We start from the raw sequence: 27,551 nt of genomic DNA on the forward strand, positions 1-27,551 counted from the left end.
AACATAAGGCTGAGCTGCAAACCTAGCCTTCTGGGAGAACAGGAAAACAGCTTAGCTCAGGTTCAGTTTTCAGGGTTAAGAAGCAGACTGTCTCCTAGCCTCAAGCCAGCCACACGTGGGAGCGGCGCAGAGGGAATGCACATGTGTTACGCCCACCTGATGCACATGCAGGACGCGTGCAGCTCAGCTGGTGGAAGCACAAGTGTCCGGATTTGAGCAGGCACAAACAGGGGCTGCTAATGAATATCTGGAGGTCAGTAATGCTCTCTCTGGGGCCCGTGCTCACCTTGGGCAGTGAAGAACAGCTGCTGCAGGGCTGTGCTTTCCCTTCAGCCTGCCTGCCCGGGGTTGGGAAGGAGCAGGGAGGGGTTAGGAGAGTGGAAGTGCAGTCGGTAAAGACGTGGTCATCCCGGCAATGGGCTGGGGCTCGCACCAGAGCACGCGCGTTGCAGCAGGTGCTAGCCTAGCAAAGCTTCCTTCTCCAGCCCCTGAAGCAAGAGGAAGCGGGGTGGTGGGTGGTGGGTGTGGGATCGGCGTCACCGCCTGTGCCTGGGACGTGCTGCCGCTTGCTCCAGGCTTGGGCGAGGCTGTGAACCCCTTTCCTTACCAGTGAGTGAAGATTTCCCAGCTTTCGGAAAGTAGCACAGGCTGCTTGTCCCGCTTCATTTTGTTCTGCTGTTTTCTTCTGCGCACGCTTTCTTCTAGAAGTGTGTATTTGTGCGTGCGTGCGTATGGCGTACAGTGCATGAATAACAGAGAAGGATGAGGCTTTGGACAGCCTCCTGGTTTTTATAAAGCTACCGCTTCTGCAAAAGCCTGTAACACTTCTGTGGTGCCCTGTGTATACCCGTATTTGATATTTTTCCGTTCCTCGGGCACTTTTTGCGTTGGCAAGGTGTTTGGCCACAAACATGGAAGACGGTGCTCAACAACACCCAGCCAGCTGCACAGATTTTGTACACTTTAATTAAGTTGTAGGGCTTCAAATGAATTTGGCTGGCGTTTGCGTTGTTCCCGTGCCCTGTACTCTGTTCCAGCGTGGATGTTAAATCGTGCAGAAACGGAGCGTGACCTAACTTCCATGTCAGTTGATCTGGCAGTGGCTGTTTTTGTGTAACTAATTTAAAAAGATTGATTGTTGGTTAATTACATTAATGAACTGAACCAACATGGGCACAGACCATAGCTCAGCAGTCTTCTAAACAGTCATTAAGACTAGACATCTATCTTTTCACCTGCTTGTACAGCCTCCTGGTGGGAGGCGTAGTGTACAAAATGTTAATTCTGAAGGTTAAATGGCTTAGGGACGCAATCATCGACTGCCCACCTTTACGTCCCTGCCGCCCATATGGCGGGGAGAGTCGCGAGCAGAGCGCATTTGGACTAAATGCCTGTTGACAGGTCTCCAGTACGGCAAGTCTGGCCGTCTCAGCTGGAAACCTGGCAAGCTGTAGCGCAAACGAGAAATCTGCTCATGTTCTAGGGTTTAAGGACTTCTCAGACTTAAATGATTTTGAAATAACTCCTCTCCCAATTATGGGTGCTCACGTGGATCAAAGAGAAAGTGAGTTAGTAGACCTCTCCTGCAAAGCACACCCTTCCTTGCAAGTCATGAATGTGAAGAACAGAGATAAATTTCAGCAATTAAAATTGCAAGCAGCAACAGATGAGGACTTGTTTTAGCAAATAACTCGTGAATGAGGTCACTCCCCAAACTGGTGGTGGTTTGAGATTATTGCCGTAGTACAAGGAGGCCTAAACTGGGCCAGAGGCCCTTGTGTTGCGTGCTGCGCAAACATGTAATGCAGTACGCTTCTTGCCACAGAGGATTTAGAGCCTGATAGAATGAAAAGAGAAAGAAAAATGATCATGGAAAAGCTCTAATAGCAGGCTTTGATTTTGAAATACTGTCTGGTGAAGAGTTCTGGGTGACTTACGTCTCTTTTGAAAATCTGATGAGAATAGACGAATTTGGAGGGTGACATTTTTCATAATTGGTATGGCAACTTTTGACCTCCTCTGTTAGATCATTTCTTAAGTTTTTGAAAGACCCAGTTCTGCCGCACTCAAGTTCATGGGGATTTTGCTGTTGACTTGAAAGAAGTAGGAGCAGGGCCAGATATGAAGCAAGTGCAGCAGGAACCGATGCCCAGTTGCAAAAGTAGCCAGGATCCTAAGTCCATTTCCACAGGCAACGCGTGAGGGTCCAAGAGCATCCTACAGCATTCATTGACTTATTGCTACTATATAGAAACGTCAGCAGCTAAATTGGCGCCCACACCTGAGCTAGCCTGCGTGAGGAGGGCGTGTGGACACCCAGCAGGACTAAAATCGAGGTCTGTCAAAGGGCGGATGAGCTCCCTGCGAGCCAACAGCTATCCATAGCTGGAGAGGAGATGGGCACCACCAGGTCACTTTGCCCAAAGAATTGCCACTAATGCAAAGCCACTCAACTAACCTCCTACCAGATCGGCCAAGGCCTGGGTCTGCAGTGACCACGTTGGAGTGGAGGAAGGTTGTTACAGCATCTCGGGTACCCCAGTGGTTGCTGCGGCTTTGGGACCGACTTGACTTGACTTGACTTGAATGTTTATATATAGATTTGAAGATATCTGAGGAGGCCTTGGCTTCTCCCTGGCAAACAGCCCATAGAGACCTAATATTGGTCCAGATACCAGGCTGTTCTGCACGGTCATCTATGCAAAGTAAGAGGTAGTCCAAGCCCTTCTGAAAGCCCAGGTGCAGCCCCTGTGAAGCTTACTGATTTGCTTGAGGTTAAGCCTGTGGGTTGTCCCGTTGACCGCGCTGGTGACTGCGCCTAGGTTTGAAGTGGTGGGTATGCGACAAGGCTGGGCCTGGGCCTGGGCTGATACTAGGAGAACATCCTCTTGGAGGAAGAGGTGTTACGAAACGACAGATATGCAAATTGCTTTAAATGATGGTTTTATCCAGGATCTTCCATTTCAAACTCATTGAAAGACGGAGACCGAGGCTGCAGGAAGGGAAATCTGAAAAGGAAAGTACGCGGAAACTTTAAAGAATTTCTGATCAAGTGAAATTCTGTTTCTGTTGAATGTTTTATTTTGTTCCAGTCGCATAAATTGCCGTCTTTGAAATACTAAAAATCCTACAATCAGCTTTTTATAGCCAAAAATAATTTACATTTAAAAGATTTCACTGAAGCAGCTAAAGTGCAGGGATGAATGTGCACATTCGGCAATAAAACAGAAAAACAGACCTACATTTAGGGACCCAGCGCTGCTTTGTGTAGTTTTTATATTATAAATAACTAAATGGAGGTGTCTGCACGCTGCACACGGGCACAGGGATATTTACTAGCTCTTAGGAAATGCAGCTCTTAAAGCTGTAGAATGACTCATTACTGACACAAAGCCGAGGAAATCTGTGCGAACAGACTGATTGATCATGTGATGAGAGATGCAATGTGGCTTGAATGTATTTCACCATCTACACAAAGTTGTGGGGTCTCCTTACTATCATTGAAAAGCCTTATATTCTCCTGCTGGTCTCACTTCCCACTGTAACTAGACCTGAATAATATGTCATTCTCCTGGAAACCCTGTCATCCTGGTTAAAAGGTAATAACCGTGCACATTAGAAATGAATATTGCCCCCAAAATGAGTCATTGCCATCTAAATAGTGTATCTCCCTACCTCTGAGCTCCCTCCCAATAGAGGATGAACTACGGTATGAGATCTGTTGTAGACGCTCTCATTACCTGCTGGTACCAACAAGGTGTATTTCAGTTTTATGCCCGTCTCCAGTGTACCTGTCCATGCGCAGAGAGCACTTTCCTTTGTGCATCATTAGTAATTCTCTAGGGATTTGCAAGTTCTCTGAAGTCCAGCAAAATTCTTTCGCTCTCACCTTCGGTATCAAGTTCGGCTGTTTAATTAAAGTCAGTAGTAAAACTCGTATGAGCTTCAGTGAAACTAGGACCAGACCCGGATATTAATTATGGAGATGTATGAATTAGATTAAGGGTTAAACTGCATGCGACTCTGCAGCCCACAGCAGGGCTGTTTCTCATCCGCTCCTCGGCTCCGCGCTCTGCGGTCCTGGAGCCTCCTGAACCTCCATGTTTACAAGATTTTGGGGAGCTCTGAGATCCAGTTCGTTAGCACTGTAAAATAAGTAAGTGCTTTCTCACCCTTCATGTCTGACCTTTGAGAGGTCTCCCATCTTTTCCATTCAAACCATGGCTCCAAAGTGAAAACACAGCAATAATGCACTGGACCAGTGAGATAATTAGTGAGCACATTCAACGTAATTACTGTGTTAGCATCTCTAGGGGGACATGAAAGCTCACGCTGTCCCTTTAACAGGACAATTTGATAATCCTCTTAATGTTTTCTCTTTTGGCTGATAATATTTCACAGAAATTTTACTTTGTAAAATATTCCTAAAGGGAAGCTTAAGCAGTAACGCGCAGATTATGGAAATGGCTCTCATTAACTATAGGAAGAGACTTCACCACAGCCATGAACTGCTTCGAAACATGTAACCCCTATTAGGAGTTCCATTTAAATGTTTATTCACAGAGCTGTAAATGTTTATTATAATGTATTTTATTGAAACATAAATTAAGGAACTGTAATTATGGGTATAGCAAGTGTTAAAACAATGTGCATTCATCAAGGCATAAGTAAAGACAAGAGAGGGGAGAAGCAGCGGCTGTTTCATTTGCATCTGAATGCGGCACTCCAGATCCCGGCGTGAGGATGGGGTGATCCTGCACCCTTAGGGGAGGAAAGATCGTCTTCGGTTAAGGCCCAGGTCTGCAAGCCAGGACTGGGCCAAGAACCATTCCCAAATCTGCTTCTGACTCCCTCTGTGACCTTGGAGAGCACTTTCACCAGTCTGTGCTTCAGCACCATCATCTTTAGATAGAAATGGGGCTGTGAGGTCTGAAACCCACGGGGGTTTGCCCCAGTCTTTGGGCTCTCGAGGCAGAAGATACTGCGGAGTAGTAACAGCCTTTCTCGTGCTCTCCAGGACCGTGGGTGCAGCATGGCAGTGACCTTGTGCACCGCAGCGTGCATCAGCACTGCACCAGGGTGCAAGAGGCCGATGGGGCAGAGCAAGAAGGGAACAGACACCAAGGCTTAGGTGCAGCTCTGATGTCCTCTGGGGGCGGGGAGCACACCGGCATGCAGAAATGGGAAATCTTCAGCTGCTGGCCTCATTCACTTAGAGGCCACTGTCTCTGTTTTCTGCCTGTATGCATGGCAGGGCGGGTCTGTTAAAGTGAATTAGGCCAAATTCTTCCGTCCTGCCTCACAGCACTGCGCTAAGAGGACTTGAGCCTGCATCAGGAGTGAGGTTTTCCACCTGCTCACGAGAAAAGCCCCAATTAGAGGAGTTCCCATTGCATTTCACTCGTGTTTAGAGCACCAGCTTCCTTGGTCATCCAGACCCTGACACCTCGGATAATGATAGAGCCGCTCCCGGGGCACGCAAGGTGTGCGGAGGTGGCAAGTCAGACAGCAAGGCTAGTCCAGAGAGAAGCAGCAGCGGTCCTGGGGGCTTGCACCCATCTTGCAGAGCTGTTGCTCCACTGACTTCAACCGTGTTACTCCCCGCTGCAGATCCCTGCCCCGGAGCTTCTGCAGTGAGTGGGGATGGGCCCGAGCTGCCCCCTTCACTTTCATTCATTGCCCCTCAGCAGGTGCCTTGTGGGACTCGTACAAATCCTGCCTTCCACGGCCCCACCGAAGTGAGGGACGCTGGCGCGCCAGCTAATTAGCATGATGCCAGGTCTCTTGATTTTTGGCGGCTCTCCAGCAAACACTACAATTACCCTCTGCAGTGCAAATTTAAACTTCGGCTCTCAAGTGGATTTAAAATTGTGGCAGCAAGTTTTTCTTTCCCGTTACCATGAGGATAAGACCATAGCTCTCTGCGAGTGTCCATCCACAGTGCACCATTAACAACTTCAAAGTCATTAGCAGATAAGTTTTTTATCGAGGATACTGAATCTGAGTTCCTGCATACACTAATGGGGCTTCTTTCTGGGGACGTGTCCGTTTCGGTGAGTTTCCCATCTCAAAGTCTCCGTATTGTCATAACATCATATTTTGAGATTTTTAAAAGCAAAGCTGTGGGATGGCGTGTGCGTGCGTGTCCGTGTACATGTGTGCGCATGCGTGTGTGCATGCACACATTGAAAACTGCTACTTGGCTTGTAATATAACATATCATTTTTAAAACGGTCCAAAGGTCAAAATTGAAAATTAACAAAATGATTTGGCCAATCCAATCAGAATTTTAATTTTCCATTTTGGGGTTTGTGAATATTTTAAAGATTTCAACTTCTTGTCTCATTCCAGGGCAAGGAAAACTTAACAAAAATTCTGAAAGGATGAAAAAACTTATTTCCCAGCTAGCCCTACATAGCAGGAGCTGAGTGCTGTGGATTGTGCCCTAAAATAGGTTTTCAGTAAAAAACAGCAACTTTATTGAACCTACTGACCCGTACATAATTCTACGTAGTTTTTATGGGACGGTAGAGGGGGTTCTTCCTGTTAGCAGGCTGCATATACACAAACATATCTCTTTTATAGAATACCCCCGTAACAGGGATAATCAAGTAGTTAATCAAGAATAACAAATGGGTGCTCCACGGAAGACCAATTTAGAGAGGACAAAATTGCCCTATTTTTCATGTTCCTATCTAACTCTAACATTTGGTACTCTTTATCATCCACATACAGCTTTACTTGGAAAATTGGTATTATTTTGGAGAGTTTGCAGTTAAATCTTATAGTTAAAAACAGTATTAGTTTTCTTCTGGTCTTTAAAATGGACAACGTATCTCCCAAATGGTCCAGAATGGACAGAGACTAAAAGGTGCTGTCAGCAAGCCTCATCTTCCTCCCTCACCCTTTGATTATGACTGAAAACTTGGGCCAGAGGTCGTAGAACAAAGCTGAATGAGGAGGAACATGCCTTATCCCGATCTGCGCCTTTATTGGGCAGGAAATCTTTCATGCCTATCACAATCTAGGGTGAGGTGGCCCTTAGACTAAGCACCTGGGAAGGAAAAGAGTGATCTGAGCTAAAGGGACTTTTGGTGAAGGAAAATAAAGGGTGTACGTTGGCAGTGAATTCCTTCGTCTCGGTAGTGGTCCAGCTCAGCAAAGAGGCAGTACAGACCTGCCCCTGGTCTCACATCATTCACAATGGGGTGACATTAGGGAGGGCTGAGACTAGTCTCATCTTCAATTCATTGATAAAATTCCTTTCAATTATATATGGCATTTTGAGCCCCTGTGTATCCATTGACACTTTGACAGCTAGCTAGCACAAGGGCAATACATGCTTATGACCGTGACAAGAGGCTTCCGTGTGTGCGTGGTTATGACAAAACTCACACGAATTGGATGATTCTCTCCAATAAATGGCTGAGCTAGCATTTTTGCAGTCTTCAGTGCTTTTGTAGGAATGCCGTTTCCACAGACATGTGTACCCTTGCCAGGTTTCAGGGTTAGAGAGGTTTTTGCCCTCCTCTGTGACCAAGGCATTTCACCACTTCCAAAGTCACTCCAAAAATTATGTGTAGTTTTGAGCCCAAGAGTTGCTTATTGAGACATGGGCACTGGAGAGGGCATGTGCTTGCTGGATCTCATCAGTTCCCTCCAGTTTAGACTTGTTTCCTACAGGTTCGTTCCCCATTCTTTGTCCATTACGGGTTCAAAAACCACGTTTGATGTTGCCACTTCAAAGGGACTTCTTTTAAGAAACCTTTTTGGGGCCAACACAGCTCATCTTTAGGGAATTACCGTTTATTAGAAAGTTGTCCTATTGTAGCAGCACTGAAAATATAGAAGGTGCTGAAGTCCCTGCCCTACAGAGTTTATGGTCTAAAGGACCTTCGTGTACAAAGACCATGTACCATCCAGTCATAACATGTCATTGCAAAGCGCATGTTGAGGATGATGCCTATAACTGGCATACAGATGCCTTACAAACATGCCCTGGCTTCTTGATCAAAATCTGGGAGAAAAGCAAATGGTAGCTCAGCCCAGTAAGTGATACCTGCCTGGGCTTGTATTTCTCTGTCCTGATGTTGGTAACATTGATTGTTCTGTTAGTGATTGTCGTTGTGTTTTGGTTTTGTAGCTTATTATTCAAAAGAAGGGTTTTTCAAAGAAAGTCAAGCATGATGGGAAGCCACTCAGGGGAGTTTCATGGTGATATCAATCTCGCTCCAAATGGGAAGATACCTGCAAGCCACACATCTGCAATTAGCAGTAGAGAAAGAGCAGGGAACTCCAGAGACAGACTGACTTTCCCGGTCCCGAGGGTACGCTGTGGCACATGCATTACTCTACAGGGGAGGCTGACACCCTACCTCCCCACATTGCATTCATTCTGTGAATTCAGGTTCGACCTCACCCTTGGAGGGCTGTCAGTCTGTTATTCTCCAACTACAACTCAATTCACTGGGAGATAATACAGTGGCACTAAGAAGAGCTTCTGGGCAACATTTTTCAGACAAATTGTTTGTTGGCTGAAAAATACAGTTTGGGGTCAACCAAAACTGGAACAGAGGAAAAAATGTGAAAAGTCAAGACCTTCCATTTCAACCTTTTTATGAAATGTTCTGATTGTGCACCTCTTAGCAATGGTTTGAGACCCAATTTGCCTAAATCTAATGGATTATTTTTAAGGGGAATAATAGTAGTAAAAATGTTTTGTTCCAGGTTGAATAGCACATTTCAGTCAATGAGAAACAATGGGAGCCATGATTTGGGCTTTTATTTTGCCTAGAAAACAAAGAAAACTTTTTTTTTTTTTTTGGCATGAGCTGCAATTATTTGCAAAAGTGATGTTATATGCATCTGTTGTTAGTTTGGATTGGTCATGGGAGAGAGGAGCAATTCCATAAGGCAAGGCAAGCAAAATGCCAGTCTTTGGAAAGGGGAAAAAGGAGGGTCCAGGGAATTTCCGCCTGATTCTGATTCCAAGACATCCAAGCACCTGTTGGACCAAAAGATTATCACTGGGTCCAACATAGGTTTGTTAGGACCAATCATGCTAAAGAAACCTGATTTTCCTCTTTGATAGGATAACTAGATTGTTGGACAAACAGTATGCAGCAGATATGAGATATCTTGATTTCAGTCAGGCTTTCAACATGGTGCCAAACCAGGTAGCTCAGGGACCAGATACAACTTAACTGCACTAGCTCACGGCACAGACAGAAGTGCCAGTTTTTGCCCAATTTGCCCCCTGAAAGTGCTCTACAGCCCTGACCAAACATAAGTGCACGGCTGCAGAGTGCTTTAAAAGTGCCTGATCCTCATTACATGAGGGTTCAGGTGAAAGTGCTCCAAAGTGGAGCACCCTCAGTAACTTCTATTTGCATGGCCCAGCACTGCTGCCAGCACTGTTTTCAAAATGGGAGGGAGGAAGGGAGCAGAGGGAGCTCATTCTGGGGGTTGCCCAGCCAGCGCTGGAGGGTGGGACAGGTGGACTGGAGCCCCCCAAGGTGGAGGACTCCAATCCAGTCCACCCTCTCCACTTCAGCATAGCTAGGAAAACCTCTCATCCTGGACTGGCGCTGAATTGGAGTTCGATCTCCCACCCTCCTGACCCAACAGCTAATGTCTGTGGGGTCAAGAGGTTCGGTCTAACTCATGGTGCTTTCTGTGAAGTGCCATGAGTTAGACCCCGAGCTGCACTTCTGTCTGTGCCTTCAGTGCCCCAGACAAGCTGTCTTACCCTGCCAAAAAGCTTCTTTGCAGCTAGTATGGGTATCTCTGCAGTTTGCAGTGCAGACATAACCCTTGGTCCCAATCCAGCAAAGCACTAAACCGTGTTTTCAGTCCATGAGCCGCCCCATTAAACTCCATCCCCCCATTGAGCCAATTCACATTGCTTAAAGTGGGGGCTGTGTTTATGTGCCTTGCTGGTTTGAGGCTTTAGTGAAAGCAAAAACAAATTAAGAACAAATAAATGAATAGAAACAGAGCTCCCCAAATCCCTGAAGGCTGTTAAACCGGAAGGCAATTAGAGAAGACTTGCGGTCCCCTACCCCAGATGTTTCTCGCCACATGGTACTCATAGCTCCACGCAGCTATTTTTTGCTTTATTTTCTCAGTAAAGCAGAAAAGAGGGAAACCACTTCAGATGTAATTGCTTCTTGCTGCTCCTGCTCAGCTCTGTTACACAAACAGTAGGGAGAATTCGGATTCTCCTGTATCTTCTCTTTAAAAACTATCTGGGATATTTGCAATCCAACAGCTGCTTTCTTAATTGATTGTAGTTACCTCATCCAAAGAAATACCCATTAGCTTTTGGCTAGGGTAGATTGATTTTGTTACGCAACATTGTGTTCTATAAAATACAAAAAACCCTAATGCAAATAGTAAAGGTGAATAAACCATGAAAGTGTCCTCACTGCTTCAAAGGGGCCCATATGCTGGCATAAACATTGGGGTTTGTTAAACATTTGGCAAGTCTTTTGTGCTTCTCCTGTTTCATTCTGATCACAGATGGCCATCCTGGGCAGGGGCTCACATTAGGAAATATTAGCTACCGTGCAAGTCATTTTGCATTGTATCTTCCTCCCCTTTGAAGCCCTATGCCCCAATCCGAAGCCCATTAAAATCAATCGGAGCCTTTCCACTGACTAAATAGGCTTCAAATGCAGTGTCTGTTCTCTACCTGAATCTCTCAAACTGCTGATCACATGCATAATGCCTTTCCCGTGTCTATCGTGGGACACTGTGTGACGCGGGGATGTGAACAGCTATTAGAAGTAGGTCTGTTTAACTTTCTCTTCACCTGCAGCTAGCGACATGATGTCTGGCTACGTACAACCACCTGAAATGCATCAAAGTCTGCATTTGTCAGGTAAATATCAAGACCTACTTGTCTCAAGGAAAGAAAGTGAATGGCAGGTTATTTATGGCACATTTAACATCCAAGGAAAACCACAAACGCCTTCTATCTCAGTGAAACTGGCAGGGTCCATAGCTCTCTTTTAATCGCCATTCTTTTATCCTTCTTGAAAAATCCCTAATTTTCCAAATGTAAAATTTAAGACCCAGTGGTACCAAAGAGCTTCTTTAAACTTGCCTTGTGGTTTTGAGCAATACATCATGAAAGCAATGATGCTCAGATGATGCATTGCACTAATACATCATAAGAGCACTATCGCTCTCATGATGTATTAGTATAATACCCTATCAGAACACTATCATTGATGTATTACTCAAAAACACTGTTTTAACCCCCCAAAAGCATTCTGAACACTACTCTATATTTACTGAAAGCAATGGATAACTGTAACAGCGAACAATAGAGTATTACTCAGTTGGCTGCAGGGCAAACTAGGGAAAGAGAGAGATGTTTCAGAATACTTCATGAACTGAGACTTTTTTATGTTTTCTCTTTATTCCAGTAAGCAAATGCTTTGTGTGAACTGAAGCTAGCTCCATCTAGCAGGCTTTGCATTTCCTCGCAAATGAGCAAACTGTTTTTCTTTTTTTTTTATTTGGGGTTTCATTATACACTTGAGCTGCATCTCCTGAAAATTTCCATGAGGTTCATGCGTTTGGGTTGATTTGCAGCTTCTGAAGTTGTACCAAGTGTAAAATATGTAGTGGTCTTTGCTCAAAGCCCATGGGACTCCTCCTGATTCACCTCTTCCTACCTCTGGTATCTAGGCACCAACTACACGTGTTCAAAAGCAGCATAATTCTCTCTTAACGGGCATCGCCTGCTCCTTCTCTCTACCAATGCACTGTTTTTCTGAGGAATTTTTCTGGTAGACTCTTTCTGAAGAGTGGGAGGGAAAAATAAATGAAAAACACCTTGCTACTTTGCAGCTAACTTTGCTGCAGAAAAGCCTACAAAGATAGATGAGTTTTTCCCCATGCTCTCAATGTGGCATGTCTTTGGGCACAGCCATATGCAGAAAAAGGCCCTCCAGTGGGATTGTCTGCATTTGACTCCTGCCTTTGACTGTTTTGGGGTTGCATGAGTTTCCCTGGGTTGGATTTATCTGTGGTGTAAGTCTTCTGGAGTCAGTGGGGTTAGATCAAGGATGAGCATGGGTCAGGTGGGGGAAATGACTTGGTGAAAGCCATGCCATGCACGAAGGACAGTGTTAGAACTCGTCGGCATCCTTTCGTCTACAAGAGATGGTGGATATTGCAGCCTGTGATGGAGATGCCTGGTTTGCAGCGTCTCATGTGGATGAAGAGTCCAATCTGAGATTTCCATGATCTGTGGCAGTGGTTGCAAGTGTATGCATCATGCTTGGGTGGTTCGGGAGCTGCTTGCTTCCTACGGACTCTTTTCTCTTCAAGCGGTTCGAGCCAGTTCCTGTCATGGATGTCAATGCCCTGGTTGAGACGACAATGCCATTTGTTACAATCGCTTGCCAAAGTTTCCAACTGGTCAGGATCAATTCCAAATGTCATCGCATCTTGCTTACATGCTTCTTTGTAGTGAAGGACGTCCTGTTGTTCTTGTTCCCTCCGATAGTTCCCTGTCTAGCATGTCCTTGGGTATACATCCACCTTCCAGTCTGCTCAGAGCCAGCGCTGTTGGCTCTGTTCAAGTAGGGCTGCCACACTTGGTACATTGGCCTTTTGAAGAACCTCTGCACTGGTAACTTTATTGAAGCTGGTCACTGTGGAGTCCAGGTAGCTGAACTTTTGGACTACTGCGAGCTGGTTTTAGCATGGACCGTGGTAGAGTTACATGAGAAAAGAACATGGTCATGTGAAAGCCTCCTCCACTGCATGAGGATGATGTCCTTAGCTGTCCACCTGGCAGGAGGAGAGGGGGAGCATTAGTTAAAGCCTGGACAGAGCTTGAGCGATGTAAAGTATTATATAGATGCTTAATAGTACAAGGCTATGATGTAACTTCTAATATGGTGGTTAGATACTGCCTTGCACTAGAGTTACTGGTGAGAGGGAGCGTGTGTGTAACTTTTACTACTGTGGTCAGAGCTACGTGGCTTGCTGCAGCTGAACACATGCACACACATATCCTTTCTTTTTTTCCTCCTTCTTCTTTTCCTTCTTCCAAAGGCATATTGGAGCTTTGGGACTTCATTATCCAATTGTTTGCCCCAGTAATATGAGGATCTTTGTTTGGTTTCATGGGTAAGTCTAGAGCCAGCTGGCAAAAGTGTTTTCCCTGCCTTAGGAACTTCTCTCAATTAGGCTGATGGAAAACTGGCACGTGTTCATCTGAGCACGACAGCTCAAAAGCCGAGTTGTGCTTCAGGAGTCTCCTGCTTGTTCACTCGTTCACGCAGAAGCTTCCCCAGGGCTGGTGGCAATGTAAAGCCCCTTCCCCTCTCCCACCCTGGTGCAAAAAGGACCAGTCTCAGCATCACGTGTTGGAGATGGCTAACCTCACAGCACCCCAGAAGAGGTTGGTGCCTGTGAAGAAAGGTGGCGTTCTTGTTGATGGTGACAGGGTCCTGTTGTGCACACTTCAGGGTGTGATCCCGCCTCTGCTGAGGACAGTGGGAACCTTCCCATTGACTTCAGTGGGTGTTGTGTCCGACTGTTTATTTCCACCCGCTCTCTGATGGGCTGTTGTTGACTCTGACATCCTCGACTGTATAGTCCCTGTGGTCCGTAAGTGCTGTGTCCACCTTGGGCTGGTCCCCAATGGGTTTCATATCACCAGAGCTTTCCACCCAGGCTTGTATCCGCAGAATCCTTGGGTGGGTTTGGTCCATTAAGTTCAGATACCACTGAACTGGGAAACGTTCCAAAAGCAAGACTTGGAAGTGCCTTTTTAGGCTTGTTGAATACACCCCGTTAGGCATGCCATCCATCCCTTTGTGTCTTGCCTCTGACACGGTATGTGTGCAGTATGCCAGTGGGGTCTGAGGACAATTTCCTTTATCCCATCCTCGTCTCAGGCTTTTGCCAAGCCGACATTGTGCAACCCCATCCATGAAACAAACCCCCTGTTGCTTACACCTGCTGTCTGCCTTCCTGGGCTGGCAAATTCTTATTCCCGTTGGTTTCAGAGTCACTCTAGTCGGCTTTGAGATGCATTGTCATTTCAAAGCCGTGGCTAAATATGGCTCAGACTGACAACTGTGAATAATTCCCCAGAGCCCTCTGCTTCCTGCCACCCCACTCGCAAGCTCGGCTATGCAGCAAAGTCGCTCTCTCATGTGTTTCATCTTGCATATTCTCAGATGATTTGAGATACCGTTATAGAACAGGTTAACACATTTTTCTCTGAAAATAATACTGTGGCAAGGTATAATCATTGGATGTCTGGAAAACACCAGTGGTGCCTAAAAAATAATGCTCTAGGCACTCACCTCGTGGCTTTGTTTTTAAATTTGCAGCATGTCCATGTCCACGTACTTCCAAGGAGGGCTGGAGACTTCAGCAGAAATGACAGTGTCTACGACGAGGTAGGTCCGCACGCAGAGATCTTGTTCCTGGATCAAAGCGGTTGTCAGCTTTGACGGTATCAGCTCAATGAGCCAGGCTTTGCCCTAGGTAAAGTGAAAGGATTTGGAATGAACTCTGCCAAATTTGATACCTCGAATTAATATATATATGGCATCTGTTCATCAGCGAGCACTGGTGCATATTGCAGTTATGGGGATATTGACCCCTCGAGTTGGCTGCAAAGAATCTGGTGATGAAGATTGGCCAGACACCACATCGTGTGAATTTTCTTCCCAGTGAGGGATCATACCGTGCAGCCAGACAGTAGATTAAGACGGTGGGAGGCAGTTGCCTAATGTCTCCCCATGGGTAGGCTGTGCTGTGAGTAATGCCACAGATATCCTCTTTGCAGAGATGTTGCCTTCTCTCCTCCACATGTTCAGGCAAAACTGAGAGAGCGAGGGGAAGGGTTAGGAGAGTATTTTGGCCCACATGCTGAATTATAGCTGGCCCCCTACTCTGCGAGCTCAGGAGCTCATCTGCTCCAAGCCCCTGCTCAAGGCAGGATCATCCCTATCTAAAGCATCCCCTCCTCCCCACAACTGTTTCTCCAACCTCACCTGAAAGCTTCTGGTAACAGAGAAGCCACGACAAGGTGTACGGCTGACCGTGCCCTGCTTAGTTGGTTTGGTAAGTGATTGCATCTAAAATATACAAACTTTTTTCTTTCTGAAAATAGCAAGTGTGAACTTTTTTCCCAACACTACCAAAGCACCATCTGTTTTAGGATGAATTCACAATATTTTTATGCTACTGGAGGGTTGTGGGTTTTTTTCTTCATGAAATACACATGGTGATGTCTCCCAATAGAATATTATTCATAGAACTCAAGATAAAAATGCTGTAGTATATTTTTAATACCTTCTGATTTTTATAACTGTGCAAAGAAGTATGGTAGGCAAGGATTTAGTCTTGACTAACAGTGACTTCCTATGTGAAGAGAAGAACTCTGATCCGGGAAATATATAACCATGTAAATAAGTATATTTATAAGAAAACAGTCTTATTACTATACTTGCCTAGTGCTGTGGATAAAGAGATATAGTAACTTGAAGTGTGACCTATGGGGGTTTTTTTTAATGTGTTAAGTGGTTTAAGGTACTACAACAGCTCCTGAGATCTCCCGAGATTTCTTTTTTTTGTAGTTTTGATTTATTTCTTAAATGTGTTTGTCTCCTCCATGTAAAACTTGCGCAAACAAGCAAAGCCAAGTGTAATGAAATGGGCCATACACTTAATGCTGCCAAAAGCAAGAAGCAAACAAACCAATGAAAAATATGCATCGTTTTCAGTGATAGCAATTGTAGGTATTACTTGCAGCAGTAGTAAGCAAAAATGATCAGAAAAAAATGTAATAGCGTATCCCTTGGAGAAAGAATCCAAATCACAATATTTCCAATATTAAAAACCAGCCAGCTTTGAATCCCAAGGAGTTAAGGTACGTTGTGCAATGACTGCAGTGAACCAGGGCTTTTTGGCCTTTAAACTGTTTTTAGTTATATGGTGGAATACTAGAAAAATGTCACTTGGATCCATTTATTCAAATTCAACTACTGGTTTTATTTTAAGCAGTGCATCATTGCTAAAGTAGTGGATTGAGGCCTGGAGATATGTTGGGGAAAAAATGGAAATGGCCAACAATCGGGAGGCTCACAGTTAAAAGGGGATAGGGTATTGCCTTTGGAAGGGAATAGGAGATTGGGATGGTGGTAGGGCAGTGGTCCTGGAGAGCAGTGAGCATTTCTATTGCCACAAAAGGATATGATCTCTTTTTGTGGACATCCATGTGCTGGTCCTTGAAAGGCCAAGAGGTTGGTGTGCACCAGCAGGCTGTGTGTCTGCTCCAGGTAAGCATCCACCAGGTGAGATCCGGCTATTGGAAGGAGTTTTCAAACCCAGACTCTCCAGAGCATGGTCCTTGGCTAGTTTGTACCTTGTATATAAGAAGGCGGGGTTGACGTGTATGTAGGATGGATAAACGGAGCTATATTTTGGATGGCAAACAGGCTTTGTTCAGAGACTATTCCAATAGCGGTCAGCCTGTCTGACCAACTCGATGAACAACAAAGCATGCCAGGCACATCATCTTACTGAAGTGCACACCCAAGCACAGCCCATAACAGGTAAGCGCGGCATAACGCAACATAACATTTGTGCAGAATTCTCCAAGGGAACTGGATCTCAGCTTTGGTTCAACACAAGCTAACATCATGCGCTGGCTTTCCCTTCTGCAGCTGGCTTAGAGCCTTCTCAACTGTGAGATGCCGTCATCTGTTTGTGCTCGGTAGACTGTTGAGAAATCCCATCGCTCGTTCACTGTTTGACAAGTGAAGAAAATGTCCAGATGTCTGGGCATCAGCCTCAGATTTCTGGAGTGAAGATGTTTTGAAAGGAATTGCAGCCTCTTGCGTTTTTAATCCTCCTTGGCATGGGAGCTATCATCTTTGCTCTTGAGTCATGGAGACTGCAGAGGAATGAGCACTGGCTCTTCCCTTGTCCAAGCCCATGCCGACGGGGTGTGAGGCTCTGAGGGATCCTCTGCCAGCGTGATTTTAAGTGGTAAGGAGAATACTTACCGGTGAAAAAGCATGGGTCTATTGACTAATGGTTCTTGACTGTTGGGCAGTAATGACCTCTGCTGTTTTCTTTGCATATTTGTGCTTTGCTTATGCGTCAGCATTGGAAGTTTAGTAGCCAAACAAGTGAAAGACAGACAGACACACAGTCCCAAAGGGCTTTTCCTGCGGTGTTTGCCCAGATAACTCACTTGATCTTCCAGGATGTATCTACACATGTGCATTTACTGTGCAATAACTGAAATTACTGCACAGTACGGGCATGTGTCTACACATGCAATCCTGTACTGTGCAGTAAATATGGCAGCTTATGCCAACTTGAGTGTAAATTTGATACCTGCATCATGCAAGTATCAAATTTATGCCCTATTAGTTATTGCGCAGTAATGCACATGTACTGTACAGTAACAGTGTGTGGACTGACTTGGGACAACCTTAGTCCCAAGTCAGTCCACACACAGAGTTAATGATCTTTAATGCCTGCATGTGTAGATGCTGGCCTGTTCCCTCTTAATGCGCAGTAACTTACTGCGTAGTAAATTTAAACCAACATAAATGCACGTGTAGACACTCCCCCTGTATATCAAAAAAAGTCTCTGCTTCTTGCTTTGAATTGTTTTTAAAGAATCTTTAGTAATGAACAGATCCACTCAAACTGGAACCTTTTGGCTGAGGAATGTGCTCTTCCTCTGCATATTTACAGTAATGTCTTTATTTCCTAGGCAATGCTAACCAGCCACCGTGCACAGTGAAAATGAGAGGGAGGCTTTTTTCAGGCATCATATTTTTATGAAATTATTTGAAGCTCAGTCTTGCCAACACTTGCATGTGCATTTGACTTAATTTCCAAAGTGTTTGCTGGATCAGGCCCTATTTATTTTACTCAGAGTACTCCCATTTCACCTGCACCTTGAGATGTTCTTATTGATTAATTCAGTTCATTTGCAGTGATCAAAATTGCAGTGAAAGACCTAACTAACTATTAGCAAAAGGCTTGAATCAAAACACCCGCTTGCTTACATCTATATATGCCGTATTTGGTTTAAAGAGGTTGAGATCTTTATGTTTATCAATCACATAATTTCAGGGGCTGTTTATCAAGGAATATCTATTTTAAAATGGGCAGTCTACGCTTTACTGTTGTGAAAGGTTGTCACAGGGAATTGATTTAGCTGGGAATTAATGGACATTCTCTACCACAGAGATATATCCCATGTTGATTTAATTTGTGTGAGCACGACACAGCTGTCAGAGGCCACTCTGTTAAAGAGCATTTTCCTGAAATGTCTCAGCACTTTCACACTACTTGACCATGAGGAGTTGTTCCAGCCCCGCACTATGTGCTTGTAGAGGCCTTGGCAGAGAGGGGTGGCATGGGAGCCCTGTCTCAGCTAGGGCTGCTCAACTTTTCTGTAATATAAAAATAGTGCCAGGTTGCCAGATGGGCCCAAGGATTTGGGGCAGTCGTTGCTATTCATGGAAAACCAGAAACCTCTGCATTATCTTTGCTATTAATAGAAATCCATGTTGAAGTTGGGCTCACGGCTTTAGAGACGGAAGTCTTGCCAGCAGTGCTGTTTTTGGAGGAAACGTAGCTCATTCGACCTGCCAGTGAGATCCTTGGTGCCTAACAGGTGTTGGTTGTTGGCATATAACAATGGGTTTTGTGATGAAAAACAAAAACCCGCCTGAGATCACATGTGTATTTTGATAAACTGTTGTGACCCCTTCAAGCCATACCTGAACCAGTGAGTTATGGCAGAAGGCTCTGGCTTCTCTGCCCTGGCCGCCTTTTGCACGCACCCAAGTGTTTATCCTCTCTCTGAGTAAAAGCTGCTCGAGTAGATGGGTGAGGAAAGCAAGCATAATAAATGGACTGTCCCTGCAGAGAGCAGTACCTCCTTCATAATTACCTTCAGTGCCCAAAGGTGGAGGAAGAAGACCCCAGAGCTTGCTGGGCTTCCCGTGCAGTCAGGCCACATTGGAGAATCGTGGTCTTGGCCAAACAAGCGTAATGTGGCGAGTCTCCGCTGTGGCTCTGCATCTGCATCACTGCCTGTGCAACCCATGGAGGAGTCACGGGAAGCACGCAGTTGCATGAAGCTGCTTGGGATGTTCCCCCCTTCCCCCTAAATAAGTTCCCAACCCCTTGACCGCTGAATGACACGGAGAGTCTCCCCACAACACTGGGCCCTGGATCAGGTGCTTTATGAGCATTAACAGCATGCTGAGTTAAAAAAGCTGTTTCTTAGCCTGTTCCTAGGAGTTATATTGCACCTTATGGCAACATATTGTTGCCTGCTGGCAGATCAATCTGCTGCACTCTTAAACTCTCCATGGGACAGATCCTGCCTCCTTTACGCCTTCTGCAAGCAGCAAGGGAAGGCAGAGTCTACCTGGTCTCTTGTTTTGGTGCAAATAACTTCTTCACAGTAGGATGCGATCGTCATTCGGTCTTGCCAATGCTGCTCTTTAAAAGCTATTTTTTTTCACTGACAAGACATCAGGGGACACTTCCACTAGCACAGCGAGCGCGGCTTGCCTCATCTGCTCTGGGACGTTGTTGAGATCCAGAAGAGCCAATCTCATAGCGGAGCAAGAATGCTTCCCTCCGCGGGTATTGCAGCAGAAGCCAGAGCTGTGCCCTTGCCTAGCCTTTCAGCTTAATGGTCAAAATAAATAGTAATAATTAAAAAAAAAAGTTATAGATTTTACCTGAAATAAGAATTTTTTTTCTTAGCAAGATGAAAGATCACAGCGAATTCACTGTGGCTTGAAGGCAAGAGTTTGTTTGTGGAGTGGGAGTTTTATTCTGCGAGTGAATAGCAAGGTGACAGGCAAATGACATACCTGCATGTTCCTCAAACGTGGCGAGCCTTCGTTAGCCGCAGCGAGACATTTGTCAATAGAGAGCTCCACCGACAGCGAGATCGCGGAGGGACCTCCCACCATCGTCTGTCGTTCCCTAGATGGGACCCCTGCTGCTTTTGACATTTTCTGCTTTTGACATTTTCTGCCCTTTCCAAGACTACAGGCCTTCACCTAATTTGATATCTGAAATTGCACAGACTTGGCCATATGCTGTGTGCGCTGAACACACACATTAACTCAGTCGACAGAGAGGGTAGACATAATAATTGGGTATGGATTTTTTTGAAATCTTCCTTCTGCCAGACCTGGGGAGGTGAAAGGCAGTCCGTCCTGTCCCAGGAACAAATGAGAGGCATTTGGAAAACTTTCTTTTAAGGCAGCTGTCCTTCATGATCGCACACGTGCCCTTTGCACCTAGGATTTGTCTGGGAGGTGATGCACGTTTGGCGTTCTCCGGATTGTCATGCGGGCTAATTGCCCGCAAGCCCATCTGCTGCTTTGCATTTTGCACTTCTGCTTGTGGCTTCTTGCCCTTTTTGTTGACTTGGTGCTGGGCTTTCAGCAACAGTGCTGGCTTTAGGCACTTGCTCACCCTTAGTCTATATTGTAATGAAGGCAGTGCATCAGGACCACTGCAAGAGACCCTGCTGAAGGAAGTTTACTTTGTTCAGCTTGTAGGGTATTTGCTGTTTCATGTCCTTGATGGCAGTTCATGGGCAAGCAGCTTGATGACAAAGAGCGACTGACCAAAGACAAGCTGATAAAGGGATTAATGCTAACGTGGTCTCCCGGGCCTGTTTACTCTGCACTTGCAGTTACTTAGCAGCTCCAGTGCTGCTTGTGCACTCCAGTTCCTGAGGGTAAAATTGGGTCCAAACCTCCTCTGCCTTCGAAGCACCTGCTAAAGTTGCACTCAGATTGTGGGGGAACGAGACCTCCGCAGACCCTGCTGGGATTCCTTCAAGCTGATGAGATGAAAAGTGAACCAGGCATGTGGAGAGTTTGCTGAAAACTTTTTCTAAAGACAGATGTTTTTTCTGTTCCCTTTAAACTAGAGAGTTGGCAAGGGTTTGAAATGAAATATTCCCCTGCGTGCTATTTATGGGCTTGGATATGACAGCACCTGTTTGGTATTCCCAGAGCGCAAGGAAACTCAAGTCCAATGCACTGTACAGCAGGTCGTTTTAGCAATCCTTTTCTTCCCCCACTGAAGTAAGTCAATACAAAGTAATTAGTTTAACAGAAAAATAATAAGGGTGCAGGGACATACCGGCAATTTAGAACCAGCTGTGGCTTGTATATCTGGTTCGTCTTGATGCATGTGATGGCCTCTTTTACAACCACTGGCCTGCAATGATCCACCCCTCCGTGCCCCATCAACACTACTAATAGTGCAGTGTCTCAGCCTGCGCTCTGCTTTTGCGGTGAGGAAGGACCTTGGCGGACTCTGTGTTTGCTCTACCTGCTCGGGCTCGGAAGCAGAGATTGCAGGGCAGCAGCTGTCTCTACCAGAGGGGCTTAGTGTCGTGTGTCTTCAGGCAGACCCATGCATCTCGTGCCTTACAAACAGCAGCATTTTTCATTCTGCAGGGAGCCAGGGGTCTGCATAATAGAGGCTGCAGTTTTGCTTGCTGCCTCTGGAGTGAGCCAACTGCTTGCCCGGGCTTGATTGCCATCCATGCACCCACTCATAATGGTGGCCCTTCTCAGCTGAGGCTGAAACCTGTTAGTGCATCAGGGTGGAGAACGTACCTGATCTTGGAATAAGAAGTCTGATGGGATTTATTAAACTGCATCTTCAAGAGCATCAGTTATTTGGCTGGAATTTTTTTAAGGGTGAAAATGGATGGGAGCTCCCCTCTGTCCCCCCTTCCAAATTCTAGTATACCAGCTTTCCCCAGTTGATTAGATCCTCCTTCCCACCCCATTCAGACACTGGTGCCAGCTTTTCCAGCTGATTTCTAGCTGTGGAAATAGAAAAATGAGAAACAAAATGGGGGGAACCAAATGGTTTGGCTTCCAAAGGTCAAACTGCAATTACAGCATTTTCAGTTGAAGCAAAACACAGATTTCTTTCATTTTGGTGCCTTGAAATAGAAGGCGTTTGTTGACACGTAATGAAAAATATTCACGTCATTTTTCCTTGACGAATCTCAAGGGGAAAAACCCGAAACATTTCCTATCAACAAAAAATATCAAGGTGGGGTTCACATGTGTGTGTCTGCACGTGTGTGTGTGTGTGTGTGTGTGTGTGTGTGTGTGTGTGTGAAGTGAGGAGTTGAAAGAGAAATATTTGTTCTGATGAACAAATCCTAGCGAGAATACATTCTTGCTCCGTTTTTTGATTCAATATGCTACAGGCTCTTTAATTCATAATGCATAATGAGAGATGCCTGGCAGGCATATGGGCCTTCAGCTCTCTATTGAAATTGATGCGACTTGAGCATCTCCGGCTCCGAGCAGCCCTTGGAAAATTCTTTGCTAAATATTTTTGCTGAAACGATGGGTAACGAAAGCGTTAACAGTGTTGGCACTTAAATTGCTGTCTTTACGCTTTCATGGTTAATGCCTCACTGAGAGATTCCCATCTCTCAGAGCTATTTTTTAGGCTTTCTGTAAACTAAGGGCCTGGATGCGTGACATGTTTACACTAGTGTCATTCGAAGTGGCTTTGTGCGGTACGCTGGGATCTAGATGAGAGAGATGGACAGAGATGTGGCTGTTTCCCATGGCTGAGGAACGGTGGAGCAGGTTACCCGTGTGTTTACGTTGAGCTCCTCCAGCTTAAGCTGTGGATAGCTGCCCAGCATACCACTGTAACATATACCCGTGTGGGTTTTCGACTGATTTTTCCGAGGGCATTTCTGCACTAGGTTCGAGTTACCCCAGACACGCTTTTTTTTTTTTTTTTTTTTTAACTGATATGAAGATGACTTGCATTGACCTAAACATGGTGTGTGCAGAGGCCCCAGGAAATGCAGTACTTTACATTAGCGCTTTGGTATAAAAATAGATATACAGCAGCATTTGTGAGAGTCCAAGTTCTGTACGTGAATGACTATTGCAGCTAACATGCTTGGAAGGACAGATGATGTGTTTTGTGCTAGACACATTCTGTATCTTCTGCGTCGTATGTTAAGGAAGGCGGGACCTAATGCAGACAAAAGGTACTTTGAGCATAATACCGGTGGAATAAGGTGCCCTTTCACCATTAAAAAAAAAAGAATCATTCTTTCTTTCCATATTGCGCTGTCCTTCCAGGCCCCAAAACTGCAGCTGGGTCTGTGTCCAGGGGGTGCTGCGCCCATTTGGCCCCTGAGCGAGGCAGGATCCGTAGAGTTTCACACAGCCCCAGCGACGGATCAGGGCGCGGGCGCGGCGGGGACCCCGCACACGGGTCGGGTCCGGCCTCGGTTTGGTTTCAGCATGGCTGTCCCAAAGGAAATGCCATGTGAACGTTTGTTTAGCACATGTGGTATGTTGTTTCAGCCACCTGAAGGCCACATCACCACCGGTGCAAAGAGCTCAAAAGCCAACAGGCCTCCTAGAAAACGGACGAGTCTGTAACGTGGGATGTGGTTCGAACCTGTCCACGAGGGTGTTGGTTATCATGGTGAAGGCCTTGCTGAGGCACAGCAACCCTGTGCAATTTGAAAATGGGTGAGAAGCACCCAGTAACAGCAAGGCCAGTTAAATCCTGGCTGACTGACCATAGGGTTAGAGATGATGCGATGATTGGTTGGTGCTTGTGCTGACCCTTCTTCATGCCATCGAGTAAGTGAGGAACCGTTGGAGGGTTTTGAACGCGTGGACCTTGTTGGACATCTTGGGGGGGCCGAGTTACTGGTGGGGGAAATATGTCCCAATGCTCTGGCAGGACTGCAGGCTCACTCACCTACTGCGCGTGCATTGGTAAATGCGGCCTTTGTTTTGTCTCGTAAAGGGGATTTTTAACAAATCATTGCACTTCAGTGAATCTTTAGTGTGATGCAGTGTCAGGATAATTATATACAATTTGGTTTTGTTTAAATATCATAACCACTATTGTTTCTTTTTCCATTTAAAGGCTTGACTGGAGCGCAAAGAGGTTGCTATTCTCTTTAATCACTTTAACCCTTGGCCTTAAGAAAATGACAACTTAAAATTTGCAATTGTGAAATGCATTGCTAGGGAACAAAAGAATCTATCCATCTCTTGCAGGCCGGAGCTATATGTTAAAAAAGAGAGAGAGAAAGAAAGAGAGGGGGGAGCTAATTACGAAACCATTCGGTTAATGCTTATTTTAATCATACTGACTGCCCTTCTTGGCAGACAGAGCCATTAGGCTGCGGAGGCAGGAGGAAAGCTATCACCGTAAAATGGTGCTGATGCTGGGCAAAATGGGGCTCCGGAGTCCAATTTGACTTGTCAGTTTATATAGACATAAAGCTTCATTGTTGTGCACAGACACAACCGGCTTCTTAAAAGTCTATTTCCCTCCTGATGATGTGAGAATCTGCTACCCTCTCTCCTCCTGCTCTCCAGCCCACAGATTTATTAGATGGCATTTTATCTAATGTAAACAGCACGTGGGCTGAGAGAGAGAGAGCAGGAAGGTTTGAACCTTGTCGGTGCTGAGGGGTCTTACTCTCTAGGCAGGCCCAATTTTTAGACTTAAATCTCCAGCGCTGCCTGGGGTGTGAGCACCCATTCCCTACCTTCTTCCCCAGCAAGCAGAGGGGTCTGCTATTAGACATATGTCCCCACCCAGAGCTCCCATCCGTGGCTGTCTCGCTCTAAACTTACTATATAATACAGTGTTTTGCAAATAATGAGGTCACCATATTTAGGCACCTAACCACCTGCACATACAACTGATTGACACCTGTTTGCATCCGTTTTCAATGCCAAAGCAACACCAGGTTTTGTATGTAATGGTTGTCATGTGTCCAACCCACGATTTCTTAAAGGGGGCCGGTTTTTAGGAAGTCTCAGCACCTTCCCTTTGAAAACCAAGCTGCTTCAAGGTGCCTCGAGATGAGCAGCTACAAACTGAGGGGCTCAAGACTGCTGCTTTTGAAGAGCTGGGAATAGTTGGCTAATGCTGAACTGCCAAGTCTCATGTAAATGAGTTGCTCACATGTACCCACAGAGTCATGCTCGGAGCGGGGGAGAGAGCGCTGCTGCTCCGGACTTCCCTGCATTAGCGCATTTGGCCCTGCTATTGCTCACTGCGGTGACACGTCCTCTTTACGGTGCGTGGAAAAGCCCGAGTCGCAGCAGGGCAAAATATGCACGTTTAATTTTGATAAATATGGTGTTATGACAAGTATTGTGTTTCAGCCGTGGCTTTCCAGCTATGTTGCCTTGGGGGAAAAGAATGAATGCGTCTCAAATTAAATGAGGGGCTGTAGGTGTATTGCCTTGTTGTGGGAGCGGCTCCTTCAGCCATGCAGTTTTATTCAGAAATGCTGAAAGGAGCAGAACCGAACGGGCAAGAAGGTGCAGTGGCACCGCACTGGCTGTATAAGGAGCTTTCAAGCCCCGTGTCAGGTTGAGAGCCCAGAGGGTACATAACAATTTGGTGCACATTTTTCAAGAGAGGTGGAAATAGGTTAAGAAGCAAAAAAAAAAAAAAAAAAAAAAGGTTTCATCTGGTCACAGTCTATGGACCGGGTGGCACTGCGGTGTGTCGAGACTGCGGGGTGGATGCATAGGTTGGCGTGAGCAGCAAGAGATTACTTGCCTAAATATTTAAATGGGGCCAAGGCGCAGCTTCGGCTGTGCCACCCATTTTCCGAGCGGCTGAAAGTCCCAGAACTGATTTAGAGAGGGGACAGAGAGTGACCTCCTCTTATTTCTGGCTTATTGTCTAGGAAATGGAGAGAGGGATTATTGACTCCACCCCTAGCAAGTGCCTGAGCTGCTCCACGAAAAAGCAAATTTTAAAACCAGCCAAGACTGAGAAACTCGCACCTGGAAGACTCACTGGATCCTACCTCAGGGATTTCAAGGGGCAAGGCATGGACCACAGCACCTCTACACGTGCCTCTCGTTCCCTCCCGGCCATGTGGCCAGTCAGTTGCTGATACTGGTTTCCCTCGGACCCGCTTCAGGCCTTGGTGCTGCCTTCCACTCTGCACGGGGGTAGCCTCCTGCTGTCTCCTGGGTGCGTGATGCCTTAACCTAAATGCCTAATTCCTCCGAAGAAGTGAAACCCAAAAAAAGATAACAGTGCGAGTCCGCTTGATTCAACCCAGTGATACCCGTCATTTGTTACTGTAAAAGCCTGTCGGCAAAAGCGGTGCGGTCATGAGCGGTGGACCGGCACCGATGGGGACGGGGGCCGAAGCCCTGACGCGGGGCTGCAGGAGCGATTCGGAGAGGACGTCCGTGGAGGCGGTGCTGTGGGGTGGAGCAGAGCGTTTGGGCGTCTAATTTGGTCCCATCGACCTCAGTGCTGTTATTTGTTATTAACAGGATTTCGACGACGGTGATCTGAGGCTGTTTCACGTGCTTGTAGAAGGCGCCGCCTTAAAGATGTAGGGTTCGTTTTAAGTTTGAGTCTCTTAAATTTGGAAATATATCAGCAAGTGCTCAGTAGTGTGGACCTTTCCCAGAGCTCAACATAGTCACGTTGACACGACCTTCCAGAAAGGGAATCGAAAGGGATGGGTCACTTAAGCCCATATCTAAACATTTTGAATTGCCTGGAGGCAGGAAGTTGGCCAAAACGGTCTGGAGAGGTGGGTCTGTGGGAGTTACGCCATGCGGCGAGAGCCCGCTCCAGCCTCCACCAGCGCTGATGTCATCGCCAAAACGTCCCTGCGTGCTCGCTGGAAAGGTCACTCCGGGATTGTTTTTTATCGATACTCTTTGACTTCCGTTGTCTATCTTCCCTAATATGTTTGCTTGCTCGTTTGCCTGATTATTAAATCTAATCTACGTCAGTTTATAAAAGGCCTGTTACCATGGAAACTAAAGTGCCATACATAGGGGCTTCATAATTATGCAGTTCTTACAGTACGGGCAGTTAGCAATAGAAAGCTTACTGTGAATTTAAAAAAGATTACAGTCTGAAGGCAAACGTACCGCCATCCAAGATAATGCAGCACGGTAACAAAAAATGTGCGCGTCTCCTAAGCCTGAGGTTTGACATTTTGTTTTGAGGCATCTAAGAATCCGTTTTCATATTTAACTCCAGAAATTGTATATACAGTTGTGGAAAATATGCTAGCAAAAGTAATTAAGTAGTGTGAATATAGTTGCCTACGTAAGTAAGCACCTTTCTCCATGGAAAAGTTGCTCAACGAGTTTGTGTTGTGGATGGAAAGGGGAGGACAAGGAAAGAGATGTGGCTGTTTGTACTCATTGTAGAGGTGCCCACCTGTGATGACGAGCTGATCTCTGTCTTTAGCTGCTATATTTAGTGCCTTTAAAGGAGAGAAACCCATTGCCACCAAATCCTGTACAGGAGAACAGGTGTGCAGGGTTTGCTTCAGCTGAGGCATGGTTAGGAGCAGTAACAGGTGAGACCCCCAGGAGCCACATGCTCATATGACCAGTTTTCACAACTAAGTGACACACGTAATACATTAATCAGTAGATCTCTAATATCAATGATTCAGGGGGGATTCCTCCAGTGCCTTTCCA

At 45.9% G+C, this 27,551-nt stretch overlaps 1 protein-coding gene across 19 annotated transcripts in view; it reads left to right on the forward strand.

Moving 5' to 3' along the window:
* Positions 1-27,551, forward strand: part of FHIT (fragile histidine triad) — a 762,024-nt gene that overhangs the window by 652,283 nt on the left and 82,190 nt on the right. For all 19 annotated transcript variants that reach the window (XM_019536736.1, XM_019536724.1, XM_019536728.1 and 16 more), the window contains one exon: positions 14,364-14,432. In XM_019536736.1, coding sequence (XP_019392281.1) covers positions 14,364-14,432 — 69 coding nt within the window. The remainder of the gene's footprint in view (positions 1-14,363; positions 14,433-27,551) is intronic.

Source organism: Crocodylus porosus, unplaced genomic scaffold, assembly GCF_001723895.1.
Source record: "Crocodylus porosus isolate Cpor-Errol unplaced genomic scaffold, CroPor_comp1, whole genome shotgun sequence".
Classification (NCBI taxonomy): domain Eukaryota; kingdom Metazoa; phylum Chordata; order Crocodylia; family Crocodylidae; genus Crocodylus; species Crocodylus porosus.